The sequence below is a fragment of the Lepidochelys olivacea genome, assembly GCF_965140295.1.
Source record: "Lepidochelys olivacea isolate rLepOli2 genome assembly, chromosome: 1".
Lineage (NCBI taxonomy): Eukaryota > Metazoa > Chordata > Testudines > Cheloniidae > Lepidochelys > Lepidochelys olivacea.
In genome coordinates this window covers 178,072,257-178,094,006 of record NC_140411.1, presented here as the reverse complement: position 1 = coordinate 178,094,006, position 21,750 = coordinate 178,072,257, and the positions used below count along the sequence as shown (strand labels likewise).

Genomic DNA, 21,750 nt, shown 5'->3' with positions numbered 1-21,750 from the left:
TAGGCAGGCAATGTAAGCATTTGGAGAAATATGTTTGTGGCTGCTCAGACCAGTAAGCAAATGTAATGCTGCTGCTGCAGTCCTATTTGTTTCCTGTGAATCAGAAACAATGATCTTTATTTACTTCTCTTTCTGTGCACTAATATCAATAAGGTCAGCTACAAGTCACAACACTGGGATTGTGCAAGCTAAATGATCAATGCAGACTAGCAGGGGGAGTTCATACACTGGTTCTGTTTTTGTTAGGGAGTCCTGCTTAAGAAGCAGTATTATAAAGAAAATTCTCAGTAAAAGATTATTGGATGTAATTCCTTTTGTTCTGTGATTAAGTGTAAATTCCAACCTCGCATTAAATGTACTCAATATAGAACATTTGTTGTAAATGGCACACAAAATTCAGTTCCATCTGTTTTTCAGCGGTGCCATATGTATTACGGAATCATAATTTGCATTGCTATGATGCAGACTGTCAGCATTTAAATTATAAATTCAGAAGTGTTTTAGTCAGGTGTATATAAAAAACTATCATGACCACTCTGTATAGAAATGATTTCTAATTTTTTAATTATTTTACAAAATGTGAGTTTAGGTTATCCTACTCATGCATTAAAATGGGGCACAAATTGAAGTTTATGTAAAACGTTTTCTTTGGGGGCCCATTCCTGCTTTGATGGTGCATGAGGAAAACTTTTTGGTATGTGATTTGCAGAGGGGCAGCTGTACTCCCATGTGTGTTTGTGAGTAGAGGGGTATTGTGCTGTTTGGGTGGGGCAACTGCATATCAGGTGGTTGAGGCAGCTTGGTAGACAGATTACACAATGTACGGGAGCAGGGGCCCTAGGGCAGGGTGAGATGACAGACTCATACATTTAGATGTTTGAAAACTATTAAATTATCATTTTAATTTTTAAAAAATGTTTACATTGTACATATACATGATTGAAAATTATGTTCATAACACCATACACCAACACAATACACAAGTGTGGTTGAGAAGAAAGCTGTTAAAATATATTAAAAATAATAAATGACAGCCCAATATACTTAAGCACGTGGATTTATGGGGAAATTATGTACTGAACTGAAGGACAAAGAGCTTGGTCTTGTCTTTTGGGCACAACAATACAACAGATTTTTTTTTATAAAGAAACAAACTACCACTGCTCATGTGGAGCCAATCCTTGATTGAGCATGAAATCTGAATCACAGCTCTTAACCCTAAATAGGCACCTTTGGATCACTGTCAAATCTCATTATTTGGCTTGCATAATACTTGCTGCCTATTCTACGGTAAATGCTTTGTTAAATACTATTTTAAAAATACATAAATTGCCTAGGCCACCTGCAATGATGGGCAAAACATTTTAAACTGCGACTAATATCTCAGATCAGCAAATCTTAGAAGACCAAATGTTAAGAAATTGCAAAACCACCCCCACAAAAGCTAAAATAAAATAAGGAAAGAAAATAAACAAGCAAAAATATTAGACTGAAATAATCAGATGCTAAGGAAAATAACTGGGCCTACGCTGGCTCTGTGAGGTGGGGGAAGCTTGCTTTGTCGCTGCTACTGCTATGTGAATTTTTATGGTGCTGGCCATGGAACAGATATACAGTAAAATTATCCCTACCCCAATGAGTTTACAGTCTAAATGAAAACCCAAAGCCTTGTGACAATGGTAGAGAATCACAAAAAGAATCACTTTCTTCCAACACTGATTTAAGAACTTTGTTAGATTACGGAAAATTGTATTTTCCCTAAAACTACTCTTCCTCCTCTTCACAGCCAAGCTTTTGCCTAGAACTTTCCCCAGCTCTCTTTTGTCCAGCTTCAGGATATATATTTAAATAAGCCATACATATATCCTCACATAAGGTTTTAGAAGTATGAATGTGGGTGTGGGGTTGGGGTAAAAGCTGAAGAGGAAGAGGGGGATAGTAATTTGAATGACTGTGTAGGGTGGGAGGTGAGCCTGTGAGGGTGTAACAAGGATTGAATTCGGGGAAAAAATCTAGTGATATTAGTGCTGCCTTCTCTTGTGAATTTATCATGAGTTTCACATTATTTGATGTTTTTCTTAAAGCCTCAGCTTTTGGAGTCATGTTTTTATATCAGCAACTCAACTTTTATTTTTAACAACAGGTTTCAGAGTAACAGCCGTGTTAGTCTGTATTCACAAAAAGAAAAGGAGTACTTGTGGCACCTTAGAGACTAAATGGTTAGTCTCTAAGGTGCCACAAGTACTCCTTTTATTTTTAACTACGTAAGTTTCTAGTTCTTCCGGTTGCAGAGAACACTTGAAATTGTGAACCCTAAAGGCTGAACAATCAGAAGACAAATAAAAAGAAACTCTAATTCATTTTTTAAAAATCTCATGATTTTGGGGACCTGACAATTTTTCAATTCTTGTGGTTGGCAATCCTTGTGCTTCTTCTGCAAACTCTGCTCACTTGAGATCAGTGGCATAGTGGTTTAAAAAAACATGTGGGTAAACTAACATAAACTCCATATTTCCTAAATGAGAAGTGGGTAAACTCAGCTCACTTGCATTTACCCTCAATTGCATTATTGTTTGAGATGCCAAAATGAGGCACTGCTCACAGCATATATGATATGATCAAATGGGCTCAGCGGGACCTGACTCTCTCTTGATAGGTTTCAGATACACCATAGACACAAATAAGCATGTGTCTTGGGCCACAGAACCCAGTATCATATGATGAGGTGAGAATCTCAGCTTTCATTTTAAACAAATTGTTTCTAGCCCTTATAATTGTGAGGAAAACTTGACCCAAATATGACTAATGCAGTGCTGTCTGCTTGAGCCTGCAGAGAGAGTATGGAAGAAGCAGGAGCAGCTGCCACTAGAGCATACCTGGTCCTACATCCCCTGTCAGTGCAGACTCTGTCCCAACTGCTCTCCAGGTTTGGGAAGGCACATTGGCAAGGTAGTGCTTGGATGCTCCACTGCACTCTGCAGATAGACACTGACTCTTGCTAAGAACTCTGTTCTCTCCCACTGGTTTCTTGGCTCCAACAGTGGTATCCCTCCAATTGTGACACCAAAATGAAAAGACAGTCACGGTACATGTTTCAGATCTGTGATCCTCCCTCTCCTTTCTTATGTTTTTTTAGCAGTGAAATTGTTAACAGTGTTGAGATTTAACTCAAGAGCCGCAGGATGATGATTTAACAATGCAAAGAGAAAAATGGGGTGCTTCACATCTCTCAGCTCTTGTTTCAGGCTTTCTGCAGATGCAGGCAGATACTAAGTTGACTACATTTGTTTCATGTTTTTTTACGATTTTGTCTGCATCCACACATGGGAAGCCTTTTTTTCTAATGAAAGTAGAGATTCTGGAGAACAAGATGACCTCTTAAGAAGTTGCCAAGTATGACCTGACCAAATTCATGCCATGAGGGAGGAGAGGGGAGAGAATGGAGGAATGAAATAACATAAATACCTGGATATGGCGGGGAGAGATGAGCTTCTATTACTGCTAGATAGGAGGAGGAATCATAGGGGACAGGAAGGACAGGAAGAGCAGGTCTACACCGCTCTTCTTCTGTTGGCCGTGAACGTCCCCACCAGGAGCGCTTCCACTAACTGAAGAGGGGCAGTGTGGGTCAGGGCTCACAGCTCTGTGCAGCTCCCACCCAGGAGCTGCCTGGCTTCTGGACTCCCTGAGCTGGGAGCAGAGTGCCTCCTGTCAGAAGCTCTAGCTGCCCCCTTTTCTTGTCAATTTCACATCTCCATGCTGGAGCCCTGAAATTGACAAGATAGCCAACATCTAATGTAAGTTAACACAATGTATACATAGACACTGCCTCACTTACATGGGCAGCACAGGGCTATAGTGTGTACATTGATATAATTAGGTCAACATAATCTGTGGACCTAACTGTGTAGTGTAAACTAGGCCTATGACTAGGAAGTTGGTTGAAGCTAATCTGTTGCTGCTGAAGAGTAAAAGGGAGGCCAGTAGTGCTAGTGGAAGAGGGGAAGGAAGGTTACAGGAATGACTGGGTAGGAATTCCTCCTCTTCTGCAGCAGCAGCTGGAGAGGATGGGTAGTAACACTAATGACTAGGTAAAAGCTCAACTGCTGCCCTGGAAGAGGAGGACACTGACACTGGTGACGGGGTAGTGAGGGGAGAGAGCTGAAGTCCTGCTGCTCTTCTTGGGCTGAGTAAGTAAGAGGAGGAATTGGAAGGGAAGGGGCAAGAAGGTGTAACACGAGTGAGGGGGAGACAGACCCCTGTATTGCTGCCAGGGCTCAGGGAGAAGGCAGAATGTAAGCGCACTAGTGATTAGAGAGGGAGGAGGAGAGGTATTAGCCTGGGGAGGGTGGACACTATATTATGCTTGTACAGTGTCTAGGACAATGTGGTCCTGATCCACAAGTGCGGATCCCAGGCACTATGACAATACAATAAGACATATTATCACGGGCGATTAGGTGGCAGCAAGAGAAGGAGGGATCAGAGTGGGAAGGGAGGCCAGCAGCCCTGTCCCCTCGGTGAGGAAGTTGCTGCTGTTGGAAAGAGGCAGCTGGGCAGGGAGGGCAGGAGCACGAGGTAGGGGGTAGGCAGAGGGAGAGCCGTAGTACTCGTGAGGAGCGGGAGGCAGAGGAGGCGTGGGGCGGAGGGAAGACAGGGCCGCTGGTGACTGGCGGGGGAGAGGGAGGAGCGTGGGGGGAGGAGGGCGGCAGCGGGGGGAGGCGGAGGGCGGGGCGGGGCAGGGCAGCGGGGCGGGGGCGGGAGCCGAGCAGGCGGTGGTTGGCTGCGGGGCTGGGCGAGGCGGGCTGCGAGCCGGGGGCGGAGCTGGCGGCACATTCCAGGGCCCGGGCCGGGCTGGGTGGCGGGCAGGGGCCGGGCCTGAGCCGACCCGCTTCTTTCCGTCCCAGGGCGGCACGTCCGCGTCGCGCCGAGTCGGGCTCCCCGCCGACTCTGGGCCCGGCACCTGCCCCTCCGCTGCCCGCGCCGCCGCCTCCTGCTGCTGCTGCTCTGCTCTGGGCCGGGGGGACGCGGCCAGCGGCGCCGGGCCGGGGCCATGACCGTGGAGCAGAACGTGCTGCAGCAGAGCAAAGCCCAGAAGGTACCGACCGTGCAGCCCGCCCGCCCGCGGCCCTCCGCGGGGACCGGCCCAGCCCGCGCCGCCGGGGGAAGCCCTGCTGCGGCCGCTGGGCTACGCGAGGGCCCGGCTTTGGAGCCGGAACGCGGGGCGGGGCGGGGGTTTCTCCCGGGCGCTTCGCGCTGTGACCTTAGCAGGGAGCCAGCTGGGCGGCGGCGGGCTGGGCTGGGTCGGAGTGGTGGGGGTGCGAGCTGGGCTGGGACTGGGGTTGGGTGCTTGCTGGGCTGGGGGCCCTTTGGGGGTGGGGGCCGTGGCTGCTGTGAGCGCTGTATAATATCGCATGATGTCTCTTCTCCATTAGGTCCTACCTGCCCCGCCCCATGAATTTTTCTCTCTCACCAGGACATATGTGGGGTGTAGCCATTCACCCAGCGCCCATTGTAAACAACTCGCCCCTCCCTCCTCCCCAACCCTTTTCGCCGTGCCCTCCCCTACACACCATCTCCTCTATTCCCCCCCAAATCAATCAGCGTTTCCCTCTCTTCCCTCCAGTCCTTCCCTGAGAAGATCTTTAGAGCAGATCTCCCCAGGCCTTCATAGTTCTGGAGTGTTTTCCTTTTGTATGTTGCTTGAACATGAAAGTTATGAACAAAAACTGTTTGTCTAATTATGTAAGGATGTGAAACCAGTACCTTTCAGTGAGTGGATCCGTCTAGTTGGAGCATGCTTTTATAGTAACCAAGGTGTCATTCCTCATGCCTGAGGAGAAGTGGACTGTCACAATTATAACTTTTGAATTCCTTTATGTAGATGTAGTTAGAATGTGCAGCTTCCCTCAGGATGTGCTCAGATGTGATGAGTGGAGTTCCTAAATAGCCTGTGGTGCACATGTAAAAGAATAGTAGCTTGTGCTGAGCCTCTAGTAAAATCACCTCCCGCCTTCATTGTGCAGTGTGCTCTGGAGTGCAAGGTCACGTTGCTTCCATTCACTTCAAAGGTAGCTGTATTTCAGTCGTGGTACAGGTATGCCGGGTACAGTCTTCAAACTCCCTCATAAGTAGTCCTGTTGACCTCATGGGATACTTATCTAAGAAAAAAATATTCACATGACTAAGGATTGTAGGATAATACCAATATTTTATAATGTGCCTGGTAATTCTCAGAGGAGAAAGGTGCTATGCTGTACATATAAAATACAGGATACAAGGTGTTACTTAAATGTAAAATACAAATACTGATATCAGTAGATATTTAAAGCGGAAGCTATTCTGAGCTTTAAATATGGAGCTTTAAATATTGTTTAAATAAACAATGGAGTAATAAAGTGATAGTAAAATATATTTGGAGGTCTTATTAAAATTGAAGATTTTATATTTAGTGACTTGATCAATTTCATTTTTCCAGTTGGATTTAAGCAGCTGGTGGTGATGTGGAACCTTTCTGCTGAAAATTGGTATGGTCTGTTGCTGTTCATTGGCTAACATGAAATGAGTTGGTGACTGTCTCCACTACAGACCTTACAGCAGCACAGCTGTACCACTGCAGGGTCCCTGGTGTAGTGACAGGAGAGACCTCTCCCATTGGCATAATAAAACCATGCCCAGCGAGTGGCAGTAGCTATATTGGCAGGAGAGCATCTCCTGCCAATATAGCACTGTCCACACTGGCGCTTCTGTCTGTAAAATTTACGTTGGTGTGGGGGTGGGTTTTTTTCACACCCCTGACCGGCAAAAGTTTTACCGACAAAAATGCTAGTGTAGACATAGCCTTACTTAAGGTTAAGTAAAGCTATGTCTACACTTTCTCTTAGCAGTGTAACTTTGTCGGGGGGCGGGGCTGGTATATTTAACCAAAATTGTCGTACCAGTAAAACTCTGGTATGGATGTGGCTATACAAGTATAAAAGTATGTACTGGTATAGTTATTCTCACCTTCCCATGTGGGAAAAACTACACCAGTATAACTGTCCTTACTGTGGGGTTGTGCTGCTTTTTCTGTATTTGCATCGTTAAAGTAGTACTACTTTCTAATTTAGATAAGCCCTTCAAGAGAGGTGCCCACTTCTAAAGATTGCTGTCACAATTAGCAATAATTTGCACTTTTGTTGGCAGTTTCAGCAGGGAGGGGAAAGGCTGAATGGACATGGACTAAATTTATCTTCTCATTCCTGAAGTGTTCAATACCCATTTAAATTCAAGTGTGCTAACAAGCTCCTGTTGCAAAGTCTTGCTGCCAGAGCCTGTGTTTTGTAACTAGTGGAGAACTTCGTTTTCTACTACTGCAAGTATGACACCTTTCGTGACCAGTCAGTTAACTTAAAATGCTATTATTTTATTATTAATAGCCCTTATAATAATGCTATTATTTTATTATTAATAGCCCTTAATTATTGTATTGGAGCTTGGTTATAGACACGTAATATCTAGTAGGTCTGGATGCTTACTTTTCGTTCTGTCGATTATGTTTGACAGATAATCAAAACAATCATGGAGCCGGTCTGTGCTAGAAAATTAAGTCAGCCTAGCTACCTGGCTAGGAGTTGTGAAAAATTCACACCTCTGAGAGGTGTAGTAAAGTCAGTCGAAGTCCCAGTGTAGTCATCGCTTGGTTGACAGAGGAATTCTATTGAAAGTACCTACCACATCTCAGAGAGGTGGATTTACTACACAGGTTGAAGAACCCCTTCTGTTTGTGCAGTAAGTGTATGTGCTGAAGCACTACAGCTGTGTCGCTTTAGCGTTTCTAGTGTAGACCTAGCCGGGGCTGTCAGATAGACCAGTGGGCAATGGTCTGTAGCTGAGGATTCCTTTCTCTTTTCCCCTTTGGAAGTGGCTGGTTGTGATTACATTTCAACTAGTGACCCAACTTTTTTTGGGGGGGGGGGGGGGGGGAGAGAGTTGAATTAGCAAGAACTCTAATACTAAAATCTTGCTGCTGCTGGTAGTTTATTATTTGCACCGCTCCAAAGAGCATACAGTAATACTGTTTGCATTGTATCATCTGAGTAAACTAATAAACCTTTGCAGTTCAAAGAGGATTCAGAGTTCATTAATTTTTCAAGCCAAAAAACTGATGCAAAAGCATATTAATTTAAAATTATTTTAGTTTTAATATCTAGCAGTATTTATCAGCTATATGTAACATTAAAAATCTCCCTTATGCTACATTTTCTATGACTTGTTTTCTCTGAAATGTATGTGAAAAAACAACCTTTAGTTCAGGTTGCAAATTTTGTCTTCCAAGTGACAGCTCCAAATCTTAATGGATACAATCAAGAGTTTACATGCTGATAGATTTAGACAAATAATAAGCCAAATAATATGTTACAGAAAATATACTAGCAAATTATGTAAAATATTAAAATGGACTAATACCTTATCTAAACTGGGAAAATTTACAAAAATTCCTACTGGTTTAGCTGAACTGGAGCTAAACATGGTGGGAGTTTGTTTTATTGGGGGAGAGGAGTGGAGAGTGCTTTTTTGTTTGTAGGCAAGGACTGAAAGTCTCTCATGACTGTCCTCTGTTAGTGCAGAGAAACTACATATAAGGTACAAATGTATTATTAGCTTTCCAAGAGATGACTTTGAGTCAGCAGAATACCCTTACTCATCATAACTGTGGTTTTCAGTAACTAATTAATCAGGATCTCTTTCTGTTACTGAGGAAGTATTTAGCAGCTCTTGTAATACTTTAAAATACGGGTTTATTTTGGTACAATACTGTATAGTTAACTTGAAAGCTTGGTTCACTCGGGCTAGGAGCCTGATCTGCACTTAAAAGTTTTGCTGGCATAATTATGTCATTTAGGAATGTGAAAAAAAAATCTTACCCCTTACCGACATAGCTATGTTGGCAGAAGCACTAGTGTAGACATAGTTACACTGGCAAAAGAAATTTTGCTCGTATAAGTTTTGTCTACACTCAGAGATTTTGCTGGTAAAGCTATACTGGCAAATCCTTTCTAGTATAGACAAGGCCTAATATTGTTTTCCTTACTTAGAAAATCTGGGTCTGTTTAAAATTGGATCTTTATTTCTTTTATTGGGCATCTTGACTTTTGTCTTGTTCACGTTTTGCTCTCTATCTCTTGAATCAAAGAATAACCAGGATCATATTATCAGTCTTGTTGCTGTGTCCAACTTGGGAATCTGTAACATTGTTCAGTATTTATGGGGTCATCTATAATGTCCATGTTTATATATAAGTATTTTAATAAACATAAATAGGCTGGTAGCTTTTTGATTTTTGTCCAGAGGTATTCCCAATATTTGTTAACTTTTGGCTCCTATCTGACTCTTATCCTCTTCTCCTTCCAGTAAAATGTTGATTTTGGTCAGGCTTCTTGTTGAGAAGGTAAAGAATTCTTATTGTTTGATTCCACACAGTTGGCCGCTCAGTTTCGTAGATGTGTCTTCAAGTTGTCTTTCCAAAGGAACGCAGTTGTAATCTGTCACTCTTGCTGTGGAGAGCCTCCAGTCCCTTAGACATTGTGTACACCACCAAAACTCAGATGCACAGTTTTCCAATGATAGAAAATGAGAAGCAATAGTGTACACACATCATATGTCTCTTCACAACTGTGTCACTTAACTCCACTGAAATGTAAGTTATAGCTGACCTCCTGTCTAATAAGAAATGGCTCTAGATCACTAATTCATTTTACACTGGCCTCTGAACAGCCAACACATGGTACCAATTTGCAGTGGTTATCCTGGTTTGTGTGCCAATCAGAGAAGGACTGGATAGTGGTTGTGTGAGGTGTGTGTTTTTTTTTTTTTTTAAATAAACAACTTGTTTTATTTATGCTGCAGTTCCTCTTATCATTGCTGCTGAACTGTCTGAATTTTGCCAGTGTAGTTGTGATCATAATAGAATAAAATTAGAGGTGGCAGTTCATCTCATCTTTGAGAAATATCCTGTATTAAGGATATGTAGCACTGACTTTTTAAATGATATATAGCATGCTCCTAGGAAAAAGACAACTTGCTTTTTTTCTTTTCGCATCTTCCATAGGTTAAAATGTCTTTCCCTTAAATGCCCCTTTTCAGACTTTTGGTTTGTGGTTTGCAGGTGGCCTGCGGAAAGTTGGCTGGTCATGTGATTTTTGGATCTTCCTGTTTCCTGCTACTAAATTGCATTGAATAACAGCTGAAATGTTATATTACTCCCTAATACTACTTTTCCATGAACTTTTCCATGTTGTAGTTGTCATGAGAATATTATGGGGGTGGGGCAGAGAAATGGTCCATGCAGTCATGAAAGGGAGGGGAGATTATCTGAAGGACCATTTTCCTAAGTTGTGGTCTACTCTCTAAAAATATTTAGGAAGTGCTGTACAACTTTTTCCACAATTCATGGTTTTAAGACCGACAACCACTGAAATAATGGTACTGTGAACATGAACTTGAACTCTTGCTATTGCGACCAGTTTGCTGTGTGCCGGCATCCGCTTCAGATATTAAAAATATTTGTCGTGAATTCGTCATAAAAGCATGTTTGGAGGGAATGCTGTGTATTGCGTTGGTGTTGACTATTTTTAAAATACTTGGTGATCTGTGTATAAAGCTTTATTTTGTGTCACTTATGTTTGAACACAGACCCTGCTCATTATTTACAACAGCAGGTAAAACTCAATTTTATGAAAGTCTGATCAAGACAAAACATCTTTTGCCCTTCTCCTCCTCCCTCTCTCCCGCCTCCCCCCCTCCCCCGCCAGCCTAATAAGTTATCGAATATTTCCTGGATTTTATGGTCATGTTGTAAAAGGCAGACAAAAAACCTTTGTGAAATTGGGATTTATATTTATTAAGTCGGTGGACCATATTATAACTTTACTATTAAATGCATGTTTTAAGGACCTACTCTAAACCTCATTGAACTCAATGGCAATGCCCTCAGTGACTTCATGATGTATTATTTGTGTTGTGGTAGCATCTATGAGCCACAGTCATGATGCAGGACCCCATTGTACTAGGCATTGTTCAAACCCATAACAGACAGTTCCTGCCTCAAAGACCTTACTTGAATTGCTTTTTGGATCAAGTCCAAGTTCAAAATATACAAATGTACAAGGTGTCTTTAACTAATAAACTTGTTTTTAGTTCTTTTTATAATTCCAAAATGGCTTGATTTACATTTTTAAAAAGAAAAATATTTATGGCTATAATAAATAACATTTATCAAGGTTTATAAAAAAGAATCACAACTTTGCATTAAAAGGTTAAAACACATTTTCAAAAACACATTATTTTAAGTGCTCCTAACAATCTGTATATATTGGACCATTTAAAAGTGATCTGCAAAGGTGGGGGGGGAGAGAGGACAACTGAGCTTTTGTGTAATATATAATGAACCTGAAAGCGCAGGGGTGTTAATTTTTTTTTTAAACTTTCTGCCTTTTTAAAAAAATTAGATATTCTGTTCTTGTCTGCCATGGAAGAAATGGAAACTAATCTACTTTTGTTTATGTAGTTTACTTTTTGTACTTCAGTTATTAAGGGTCATACATTTACTATGGTGAGGAGTTCTTCTGACGTAGGTGGAATTGCTTATCATAGTTTTATTACTAGTCAATAGTGAGAAGTTAATGTTTGCAGGATTGGGCTACGCTAGTTAGTTTCACTTTCTATTCTCCTGCACTAATAAGTACAGTTATGCAGTGTATGGATATCAGTTCAGGGAAAGGTTTAAATGAAAGCAAGCCATGTCTTTTCTTGAAAACGAAACTTAAAATTTTTTGTTTTTTAAAAAGTGGAGTTTTTCAAAACTAAGCTACTGCACCAGCAGGCATGTTAAGAAGGACCTGTGTTCCTTGGTCTGTGAGTTGAGGGCACTCAGCATCCCGTAGAACCTATCTCTAACTTTATGTTAAAGGGTATTATTCCAGCATCACAATGTGAATAATAGCCATGTTATTAGGAAGATGGTACAGTGCAGAAAAGTTACTGTAATAGTAATAAATTCCAAAGTGAATTGGAAATGTTCAGGCTAGACCGTTCTTCTTTATTATTTGTTATAAAATAGGACTATTCCTGTTAAAGTGCTACTTGGTGTACTTAAAAATAAAGCAACCACTATCTTAATGGAATGAAATATTGAACTCTGAGTGAAAATTTTGTTAAAATGCTTATTGAGTGACAACTGATTACCATACATCATCTCTCAGAGGTTTATGTGAATAATATATATGGCAGATTTTGATCTGATTCAATTACTGTATATGTATTATAGCCTTCAAAGATCTAGGTAAAAAAAGATGAGGTAGGATTAAGCATGAAAGGCTGATACAATAGCAGCATTAACTTTCAATGTTTTTTTTTATTTTTGCATATAGTAGAAGTGAAAGTGATCATGTCGGGTTGTTCAAGAAATGTGTAGCTTTCTTCATCACTACCTTTGCAGACATTTTTAAAAAAGACTCTGGTCTCGAAGTGATTTATAGCTGTGAAGTTGAAAAAAGAATACAACTGCATGTTTTAGCTACTGAATGGTAATCAGTAATTGGAGTACACTTACCCCCCCCCCCCCCAAAAAAAAAGGGGGGTAAAGGCCTGGTTCTTTCTCTCTCTCTCCTCCCCATGGTGGTTTGTAGGTTAGAAATTGTGAACACTTTCAGTATTCCCATATGAAGAGTTTTATGTTCTGAGGAGCAAATACCATGTTTCTTAACGCTAGTTCAAATTCTTAGTTTCTGACAGTATATATGTTGGTAACTTGTTATGTTTCAAAAGAATGTATTTTTAACATTGGGCAGTTGGAACCATTTTTTACTAAAACTTGCTTTAAATCATATCTTCTTTAGCTAAAAAATAAATGGGTCTCCAAAGCAGCTGTGCCGTGCCAGGGCCAAGCAAAACTCAGCTAAATTGTTGTATTCTTTGAGCATTCCTAATCCTGGCACTTGTTCATTTTCCAGAATTTGGAGAACTTGTTAGTATAGCAAAGCTTGCAACAAATCAATTAAGTCCTATTCCTGAAGTTAAATCTCCTAAGACCCCAGTTCTCCTCTTGTTAAACTCAATAGCAAAATTATAGCTGACTGTGATAGGGGAAGGTATTAAGATTGTTGAAAAGATAAATAGGGGTCTGGTGTGGTGACTAGGAGACTGATTATTTCACAAATGTCTGTGCAAGGCATTGTGAATTCTGTCCTGTGCACTACAGATCGGCTCTTTGTGGGTATTGCTGCGTTCAAAAATCACAAATTAAGCCCCCAGATATTGTTGTTTTAAAATTTATTGGTTTATTTTTATTTGCCTTCTGGTTATTGAAACATTAGAGGTCACATATTTGGCCTTTACTTTGAAAAGATGAGTGTTGAAACTTTGTTTAAACAAAGCTGGTGTTCTCGCATGAATCCAAGAGTTGAAGCTTTGAGGAAAAAATACCAGTATTGAGAGAGTTTACAACACTGAATTATTTACCTCATTTGTGAGGGTAGCTATTCTGGGTGAGGATAGAGATTCTATATGGAATCCTAGTAGTTTATAGTACAAAGTCATTGGAATTGGAGTAACAGAGTGATCAGATTAATATTGGAAATTCACATCGGACATTTAACTTCTGTGTCTGAACTGCTTTTCTTAAAAGCAACAAAAATATTAGTGTGCTTTTTTTTTCTGATGCAAATCTTTTGACTTCATATGCCTTGATCAAAACAATGCTGCTTTTATTCTAGGTTGCTAAATTAACTGCAACTGAGAAGTTGTGGTAAATAAAATGTGTCTTTTAAAAGAGTTTCTTTGTTAATATGATAGAAAATAAACAGCACTTTATTTTACTCATTTAAATGTACAAATGTCTCAGTAGGACAGGTTTCAAGTCAAGACAGACTGACATACCTCAGATGTTCTTCTGAACTTGAACGCTTCTGATTTTTTTTCTTAAGTGTCAAACTAATAATCCTGTGTGCATTTTCAAGAAGTATATTAGGTTCTTACGTTTGAGAGGAGAATAATTTATTTGGCAGATGGTCTTCAGAGACCACACAGCTTTAAGGGCTTGATCCAAAGCCCATTGAAGTCAGAGGACCTGTGAATCTGACTTTAGTCATCTAGATTTGGTGCAAGTTCATGCAAGTTAATCCTTGTGATGTGATACCATGCATAGGTTTCTGTGGATCCTTCATACATATTCAATAGTCAGTTATAGTTTGTTGCTGGAGAATAGTATAATAAGTACTGCTGTGAAATACAGGGAGTCCAGCTGGATTAATTTGTCTTTCTGGTTCACTCTCTGAGACTGTAAAGTATCCGTCTGAATTATTATGAAAAATCTAATTTGTATACATTCTTTGGTGAATAGCAAATGCTCTAGTTAAATTTTGTTTCTGTTATAATCCTTTTTTGCACAGACTTCATATGAAGTCATGAAAAGTTCAGCTTTTAGGACAAAACTTTCCATGCTTGTTTTCTATCTAAAAGTTTTAATTTTTTTCTTTAAATTTCAGCAATATCCTTTTTTAGCTGTGTTACTTTAAAGTTACCAAGTTGAATGTTAAAATTAGTGCGCTTTTTGCTACAGTAGATTTGAAGAAGAAATTTTTGTATTGCTCTGGCTCATTTGAAAATTACATGGAAGTTCAGCACAATATCTCTTTAAATCAGTAAATGATGATTAGTACATGTATTCAGAATTTGGGAAGTACACACATTTCAAACGTGCAGTTGCCTATAACATCTCTTTGTTATCCTCAGCTGAGAGTGTCTTGTGAAGTTCCCTACTCCTTTCAGCCACAGAAGGTGGTCCTGAGTCTACTCTTTGGTAGGGTTACCATATTTGAACATTCAAAAAAGAGGACACTCCACGGGAGAGGGGTGGTATTTGCTTGCGCCGCCCTCCGGCTCCGCCCCAACTCCACCCCTTCCCTGTCCCGCTTCCAACCCCTTTCCCAAAGTCGGAGCCCCAACTCTGCCCCCTCACTACCCCATTGGACCCCTTTCCCAAATCCCCGCCTCGGCCTCTGAGCGCTCTGCGTTCCCCTTTCTCCCCCCTCCCTCCCAGCCGCACGAAACAGCTGTTTCACGGTGCAAGTGCTGGGAGCTAGGGGGAAAAAGTGGGCACTCTCTCGACTGATCAACATTCACTTTCTTTCTTGAATGATCAACTCTTCTTTGGGAAAAAATAATAATGGCAAAATCCCAGATGTTTTTAGATACTTAAAGACTCCTCCCAGATGGCGATTTTAAGAACCAAAAAGCCGGACATGTCCAGGAAACTATGGACATATGGTAACCCTACCTCTTTGGCCCCTCTCAACCCATCTGGGAGTTAGCATTAGGGTTTTTTGCTCCCTTGCTGACTTCATGGAGGCATTGATGCATTTCTTCTAAGTGATGTGCTTTATGAAATGTGCAGTCTGGGAAGCACCAGGTGTAAATATTAAGGAGAGAATATGTCCTGTTTCAACACATCACAGTAACCTTAATTCTAACCTTTAAGTTGAGGTCTGTGCTCTTTTACCCTACTCAGTAAGAATGCCCACAATTTGAATTATTAAATTAAAAATAAGTGTTTGCTTCAAGAGAAAATAGTCTCTAACTATTTTTAATGTATAAAAACGTTTTTAACTAGCTTTGGGATTATTTGCAAAATTTAGTGTCACACTTTCCTTCTCTGCAGAGTCCCACTCCTTTTTCCAGTTTCCTTTTCCTTTCTCCAAAGTGTTTCCTCATTTGTTTGTCTTCTCTGTAACTTCTGAGGCTACTTCATCTGTTCTTGAAGGACCATATCACTTTTTTGCCTACGCATGCATGTTTTGTTTGCCTGTATTGCGTTCTTTCCACTGTTTTCTTCCCCCACAGCTTTTCCCTCACTTCTGTGGCCTCCCTTTGCAGAAGTTCTTTGATTCTGGCATCTTAAATCTCTTTATTCTCTTCTTAAAAAAAAAAAAAAAGTCAGATACTAGAATTAAAGGATTCTCCTCACCCTTTTATTTCCTTCCCTTGACTGTCCTGGTACCTTCAGTAATCAAATTTCCATTGGGGAGTTTTAAAGGGGCCTTTCAACCTGAAAGATTTTTCTTTATTGTAGGACCCAAGCCAAAGAGTGTCCTTAACTCCCATTGACTACAGTGCACCAACTTGCAGGATTGGTCTATAATTCAGTCCCAGGAAAACCTGTGCAATGAAGGGTAAAACATTCTAGTGTTTGTGGTTACTGATTGCTATAGAAGGGTATGGTTGTCTAAGCGTTTATTCATTTTTGAGTGCTTTAACTATGCGTTTCCTAGTTTTCCATTGCTTGTTTACAAGATTTATGTAAGATTTTTATCATTAAGTTACTGATATGTTTTCTCAACCTTTTTAACAAATATTTTTGGTTGGGGAATTTACTTGATTTTTTTTTTTTAAAGTAAGCAATATTTCAAACCTTCCCAGGGAGTAACTGAAGAATGGGACAGGACACCTTATAGAGGCTGCAACGTTCTGCACAGTAGTGGGACCAGGTGAACTTAGCCACTAGGCATTCTTGTGGAGCTTAGGAGCTCTGTCTGGCCCTGGCTTCCTGGTCAGCATTTTCATAAGTAGGCTTCTCACTATCCTTCTGCTCTCTCAGGGTCAGCACTTTGATTCCTGCTCTTCTTTCCATCTTTGCATTCCTTTAGCTTTCCAGAGAGCCACAGGGTCTGCAGACTTAGCAGATTAACAGAAACTGTAGACTCAAGGTTATATTTTACTGAGGTCTTTAGAAACCCTGCAAGGAGGAAAATCTGAGAGTGGGAGCAGGAATCAAGGAATGGGGACACTGAAGTAGAGAACAAATAACTTGGTGAAGTTGGCTGGAAGCCAGAGATCCAGAGGCCTGCAGGATTCCATGTGGATAGCCAAAGTTAAGGGTAGGAGGAAACTCTCTGAGAAGTTTAGGATATCAGTAGTGTTACAGGAATTCTGAACCCAGGGAAGTCTGTCCAGTTGTCCGTGGTCAGCTCCTCTGATGTGCTGCTGCTGGTGGCTACCACCTCCTTTGAATCATTTGTATACATAATGGTGCTATTAGAAGTTACGGATTCCATGATTTATCCATCTTTAGCCACATTATTTTTCCCTTCCTTTCTCTAGGATTAAAGAAGTTGTGTTACAATGAGGGAAGATACAACCTGTACCCTCTGGGAGTGTGATAATTCTGTCACTACTTCTTAGTGTAGGTGGAGTATGTGTGGAAGGTGGGAGGGAGTGCTGTGTCTGCTTCATTATCTTCCTGTGTAGTAAAATAGAAAGATTCTGCTACCTATTGGCTTCTCCATGCAGAATGCTGAAGATTGTATTGCCGTATGTCCTGTGAAGGTGAAAGCGATGAAAAAGCTATCGCTGAAGTACAGTAGCATCTCTGTTCTTGCCTCTATGGGGACCTTGTTGGAAGAAGGCTGTTGGGGAGGGAAGGGGAGAGAGGGAGGACAGTTGTCTTCTGTTTGTGTACATGTCAAGTAACCTGTGAAATGAGAACTCTTCTCACATAGTTTTCCACACTCCACTGGTTCATCTCAGTGAATAGAATTGCAGCATGCAAATTGACTGGAGAGGAAGGATGACAACAAGTTACGATCTCAGATATCACAGCGCGACTGAAGAGTGACTTGAGCTATTGACATGGCCTGATAATGATAACAATCATAGACAACAATTTTTTTTTTACAAGTTTAGCTTAGTGACAACCTAATATTTTCAAATGTATATGCTCAAGGTTTCGATGAGCATTATCTGTATGGAAAGTTAGAATTATCTGTATGATTCGATTACAATCATTCAAGTGGAAAAAAAATCATTAATAAAATGAACTAGAAAGTGCCCTTTCGGCATCATTCTATCAATTTTCTCAACAGAGTTTTTAAAAAACTGTGAGATGAGGAGCTTTTACTCTAGCCTTGGGTGCAAATCTCGGTGCATCCTTAATAATGGACATACTACCTGTGCCTCCATAATGTTCTAATATCATTGCATATGTTAAGATTATAAATTAATGAAATCAAAGCTACTCATTGACCTTCACAGACAAAGCCTCCTGCAGGTAGTCCGTAATGTTTCAGTACTCTTCCTGCAGAGATGTTACATGTGTCAGTGATGTCTTAGTGTTTGGCAGTAGATTCTTTTCCAAATCCTAGAAATGAGAACTGGTTTCAAACAAAGAAAAACCCCCACAACCCAACTTGTTAAGTAACTTAGTGTACTGTGTTCTTCCCTTCTCGTATAAAATTGTTCTCTTGAGTCAGTGCCTGCTTATTAACAGACCTTTTTTAAAAACACCTGGAAAGGTTAAAAATAACACCCTTGGGATACAGTAGGATTAATAATCATTTTAATTAAACAAACAAAGTGGTTAACTTTGTCTAAAAAAAGGCCGCCTTTAAAGCTTTTACAGAAGGACCAGAGAAGTTCAAGTGAAACAGTCAACAAATCACATTTATGTAAATGCGTCACTAGTACTAGGGGAGAAAAAATGTGATCTCATCGTTATAAAGACATCCTCTGTATGTAACAAAGAAAAAACTGCAGAAACCTTAATTTATGCTGCACAGTATGTAGGATTTTTTCTGTAGCAGAAATCTGAGTTTAGTGTATTCTCTTTTGTGAAACATTGTTTAAGTTGGAATATTTCATTTTCCTGCATGCTCACAGAAAAGCTTCACTTGCCTGAGGAACATAAGGTTGGTACAGCAAGCTGAGGTGAGGTCAGTACAGTGGTGTCTTTAAAGATTCTCATTGTTGACAGTAACACTGATAGTGTTTATGTCATAAGGGATCTTGGCATTTAAAAAGCTGTTGAATAATATGTCAATAAGCCACTTTAGTGTTTACATTAGGAGGCACTTCGGGCATACCCTTGAGTGTGGTGTTTAGTCTTGTGTCTTCAGCCACTGAAAAGTGGACCACTACTAATGCACACTCTGGAGTGGTTTATTGGTGTTAGGCCTATTATTTTTACACTTACTTAAAAGAGATTGCAGGGTTTATGGAAAAATAACAGAAGTAGGGAAAAGGTGCTAAAACATCTTTACTCAGCTTTTTTTGAATATGCTTATTTAAACACTCTCTCTCTGTCTTGGTACAGTTTCCTGGACTCCTCAAGAAACCTAGCTGACCTTGCAAAAACAGATTTTCTTAACAGCCTGCAGCTTGCTTTCTTTAAAAAATAAATAAATAAAGTGGGGGGGAATGGAACAAAATCAACTAACCCGTTTACACTGGAAAATGGGTTAAAAGTGGTTTGAAGGATAAGAAGCTGCTGCTGAAAAGGTAGCTTGAAACTTCAGGGGAAGGGGCATTTTAAAATATATCTCCTTTTCTCCTTTAGTTTCTCACTACCCCCCCCAAGTGCCTCTGTCTGCCTCCCATCCCCATAACATGACCTGTCTTTGACCCTACCCACTTGAAACTTGCCCATCACTGAATAAGTATAATCAACGTTGGAAATTTTCTCTGTGTGAGTGATAAAACTCTAGCTGTGTTGGTGTGTGACTGTGACAGCATAAAAAAAGACCCATTCAGCCAATCGGAATGCAGAATGAGGCAACTGGTGTTCCAGCTAGATTCTTGCATAGATTATTTACATGCCTGGATTTAATGCTCAATTTAGAAAGTGTTTCTGTAAACCTGTATCATCCTTTGAATAAAAAACAACCTAAAATCTTGTGGACTTCATAAGAATATCCGTACTTGATGGAACAAAGATATTTTTGCTAATGGTTAATCATAAGTTACCTAAGAATATAAAACACAAATAAGACAGAGACACTTCCCCAGAAGCAAAGCTTCGCTTGATTCAGTTGAATGCTAACGGAAATTCATTTTAGAACAAATGAGACTGAAGGTAAGTCATTTTACTTTACCAACACATTTTGTGTATTAAACGATATCGTGTGAGTAGAACCAGTATTTATTATTATCTTCTTGACACTGGGCCCAATGTTGCTGCCATGAAAGTCATTGGTGACACTGAAGTTGATTTCAACAAGAGCTAGAGTGACCTGTAAGAATTAAATAACTTCTAATAATTTGGGTTACTTTCAAAAATATTAACAAGTAACAGAACTATCAAATTGCTGAGTTTAATCTTCATGTGTGTTATGTATATACAGTCCCTTATCTGCTAAAAACTTTAGATTCATGGCCTCTACTGTGGAGATGTGAGCAAAATAGAACAGAAAATCCTTCAAAGAAAGAAGTGCTTCTGTTGCCCCAGAAACTCCTGAAGATTCTCCAAGAGAGAACAATATGATGATGCCTCTGTGAATCTGAAACCATGGGGTTATGGGAAGGGCTGCTGTGTGTAGCATCTCCCCCAATTCTTCATCTCCTAATAACTTCTAGGTTACACACATAAGAGTGCTGTTTTTTCCCTTTTCCTCTGTAAGAACCTTTCTCCCTCCCCACCCATGGGGTGTTGAAGGCTAGCTCTAAGGGTTTGTCTACAGTGTAAAAACAAAAGCAAAACAACCCCCAAACATGGCAGCGAGTCTCAGAGTGTGGGTCTACAGCAGTGGTTCTCAGCCTATTAATCATTGTGGGCTACAGGTTGAAAACTACAGTGCCCCTTCCCCTTAAAGCCCCCACCATAGTTCCCTACGCCCAGCACCCCCCACCCAGAGACCCCTCCACAGCGCAGGGCTGGGCAGCTGGGAGCGCCGGGGCGCAGGGCTGGGAGCGGAGCGCTCAGTGTGGGCCAGCAGTCAGCCCTGCCACCTGCCAGACCAGTGTGGCAGCTGTGTACTAATTAGGCAGTGGGTTGAGAACCACTGGTTTACACACTTGGGCTTACGCTAGGGTGCAAAAAATAGCAGTGTAAATGTTCACTCTCAGGCTGGAGCTAGAACTCGGAGACCCACCCTCCTTGTCAGGTTCTAGAGCCCATGTGGGAACGCCTACCCTGGTAGTTCTAGTGCTGTGGTGCAAGCCTGAGTCTGTAGACCTGGGTTCTGAGATTTGCTGCTGTGGCTTTTTTTGACAGTGTATATGTACCCTAAGTTACTAGGTTATGGAAGTGTGACAGAGCCATCTTATAATGAAAGTGGGGCTTAGATAGTCTGACATGTATGCCTAGCTCTGTGTAGAACCTGGGCCATCATGCAGTTTTAGGGGCTCAAACTCCCGTCCCCTTGTGTGGGGTTTTGGGAGGCAGAGAGTACAAAACATCCCCTCCCTGCCCCTTGCTAGGCCCCTTGCTAGGATGGTTTAGAGGAAAGTCCACATCAGGGAACAGAAAACACTGCAAGTTCACTAAACAGGTCTTCCTCACAGAGAATGATTTGGCTTACAATATTTAGGTAACAGTTGATTTCCTCCCCCCGACCCCCATAGAACTACTTGCTTTGTGCATCATGTTTTATGTAATTTCTGAGATAGACATTTGTAGTTGGAAAGCTCACTAATTCAGTCCTTTTTAAAAATCTCATTGTTTACAGCTCTTCAATGCACTGGTAACTTGAATTAAAACATACAAAACCAATTACATTTTGCTTTGTTTTAAGACACTAAATGAGAAGTCATGCCAAGCAATCAAAGCCTAAAATATTTAGGATGCTATATAGAAACAGTTATGAAATAGAAAAACAAAAAATCAGTCAGTTCTTCACAAAGGGAAAGTGACTCTGTGTGGTGGTCAGCAAAAATATGGAAAAGTAAACTAATTCAGTATTAAGGCCAAGACTATAACAGGGTTCAAAAAAGACCTAGATAAAT

General features: G+C 40.7%; 1 protein-coding gene across 3 annotated transcripts in view; it reads left to right on the top strand.

Annotated features, from left to right (window-relative positions):
* Positions 1 to 4,840: 4,840 nt before the first annotated feature.
* USP25 (ubiquitin specific peptidase 25) overlaps positions 4,841 to 21,750 on the top strand; it is a 147,095-nt gene continuing 130,185 nt past the window's right edge. For all 3 annotated transcript variants that reach the window (XM_084619796.1, XM_084619797.1, XM_084619798.1), the window contains exon 1: positions 4,841 to 5,098. In XM_084619796.1, the coding sequence (XP_084475922.1) occupies positions 5,054 to 5,098 (45 nt within the window). In that variant the 5' untranslated portion in view covers positions 4,841 to 5,053. The remainder of the gene's footprint in view (positions 5,099 to 21,750) is intronic.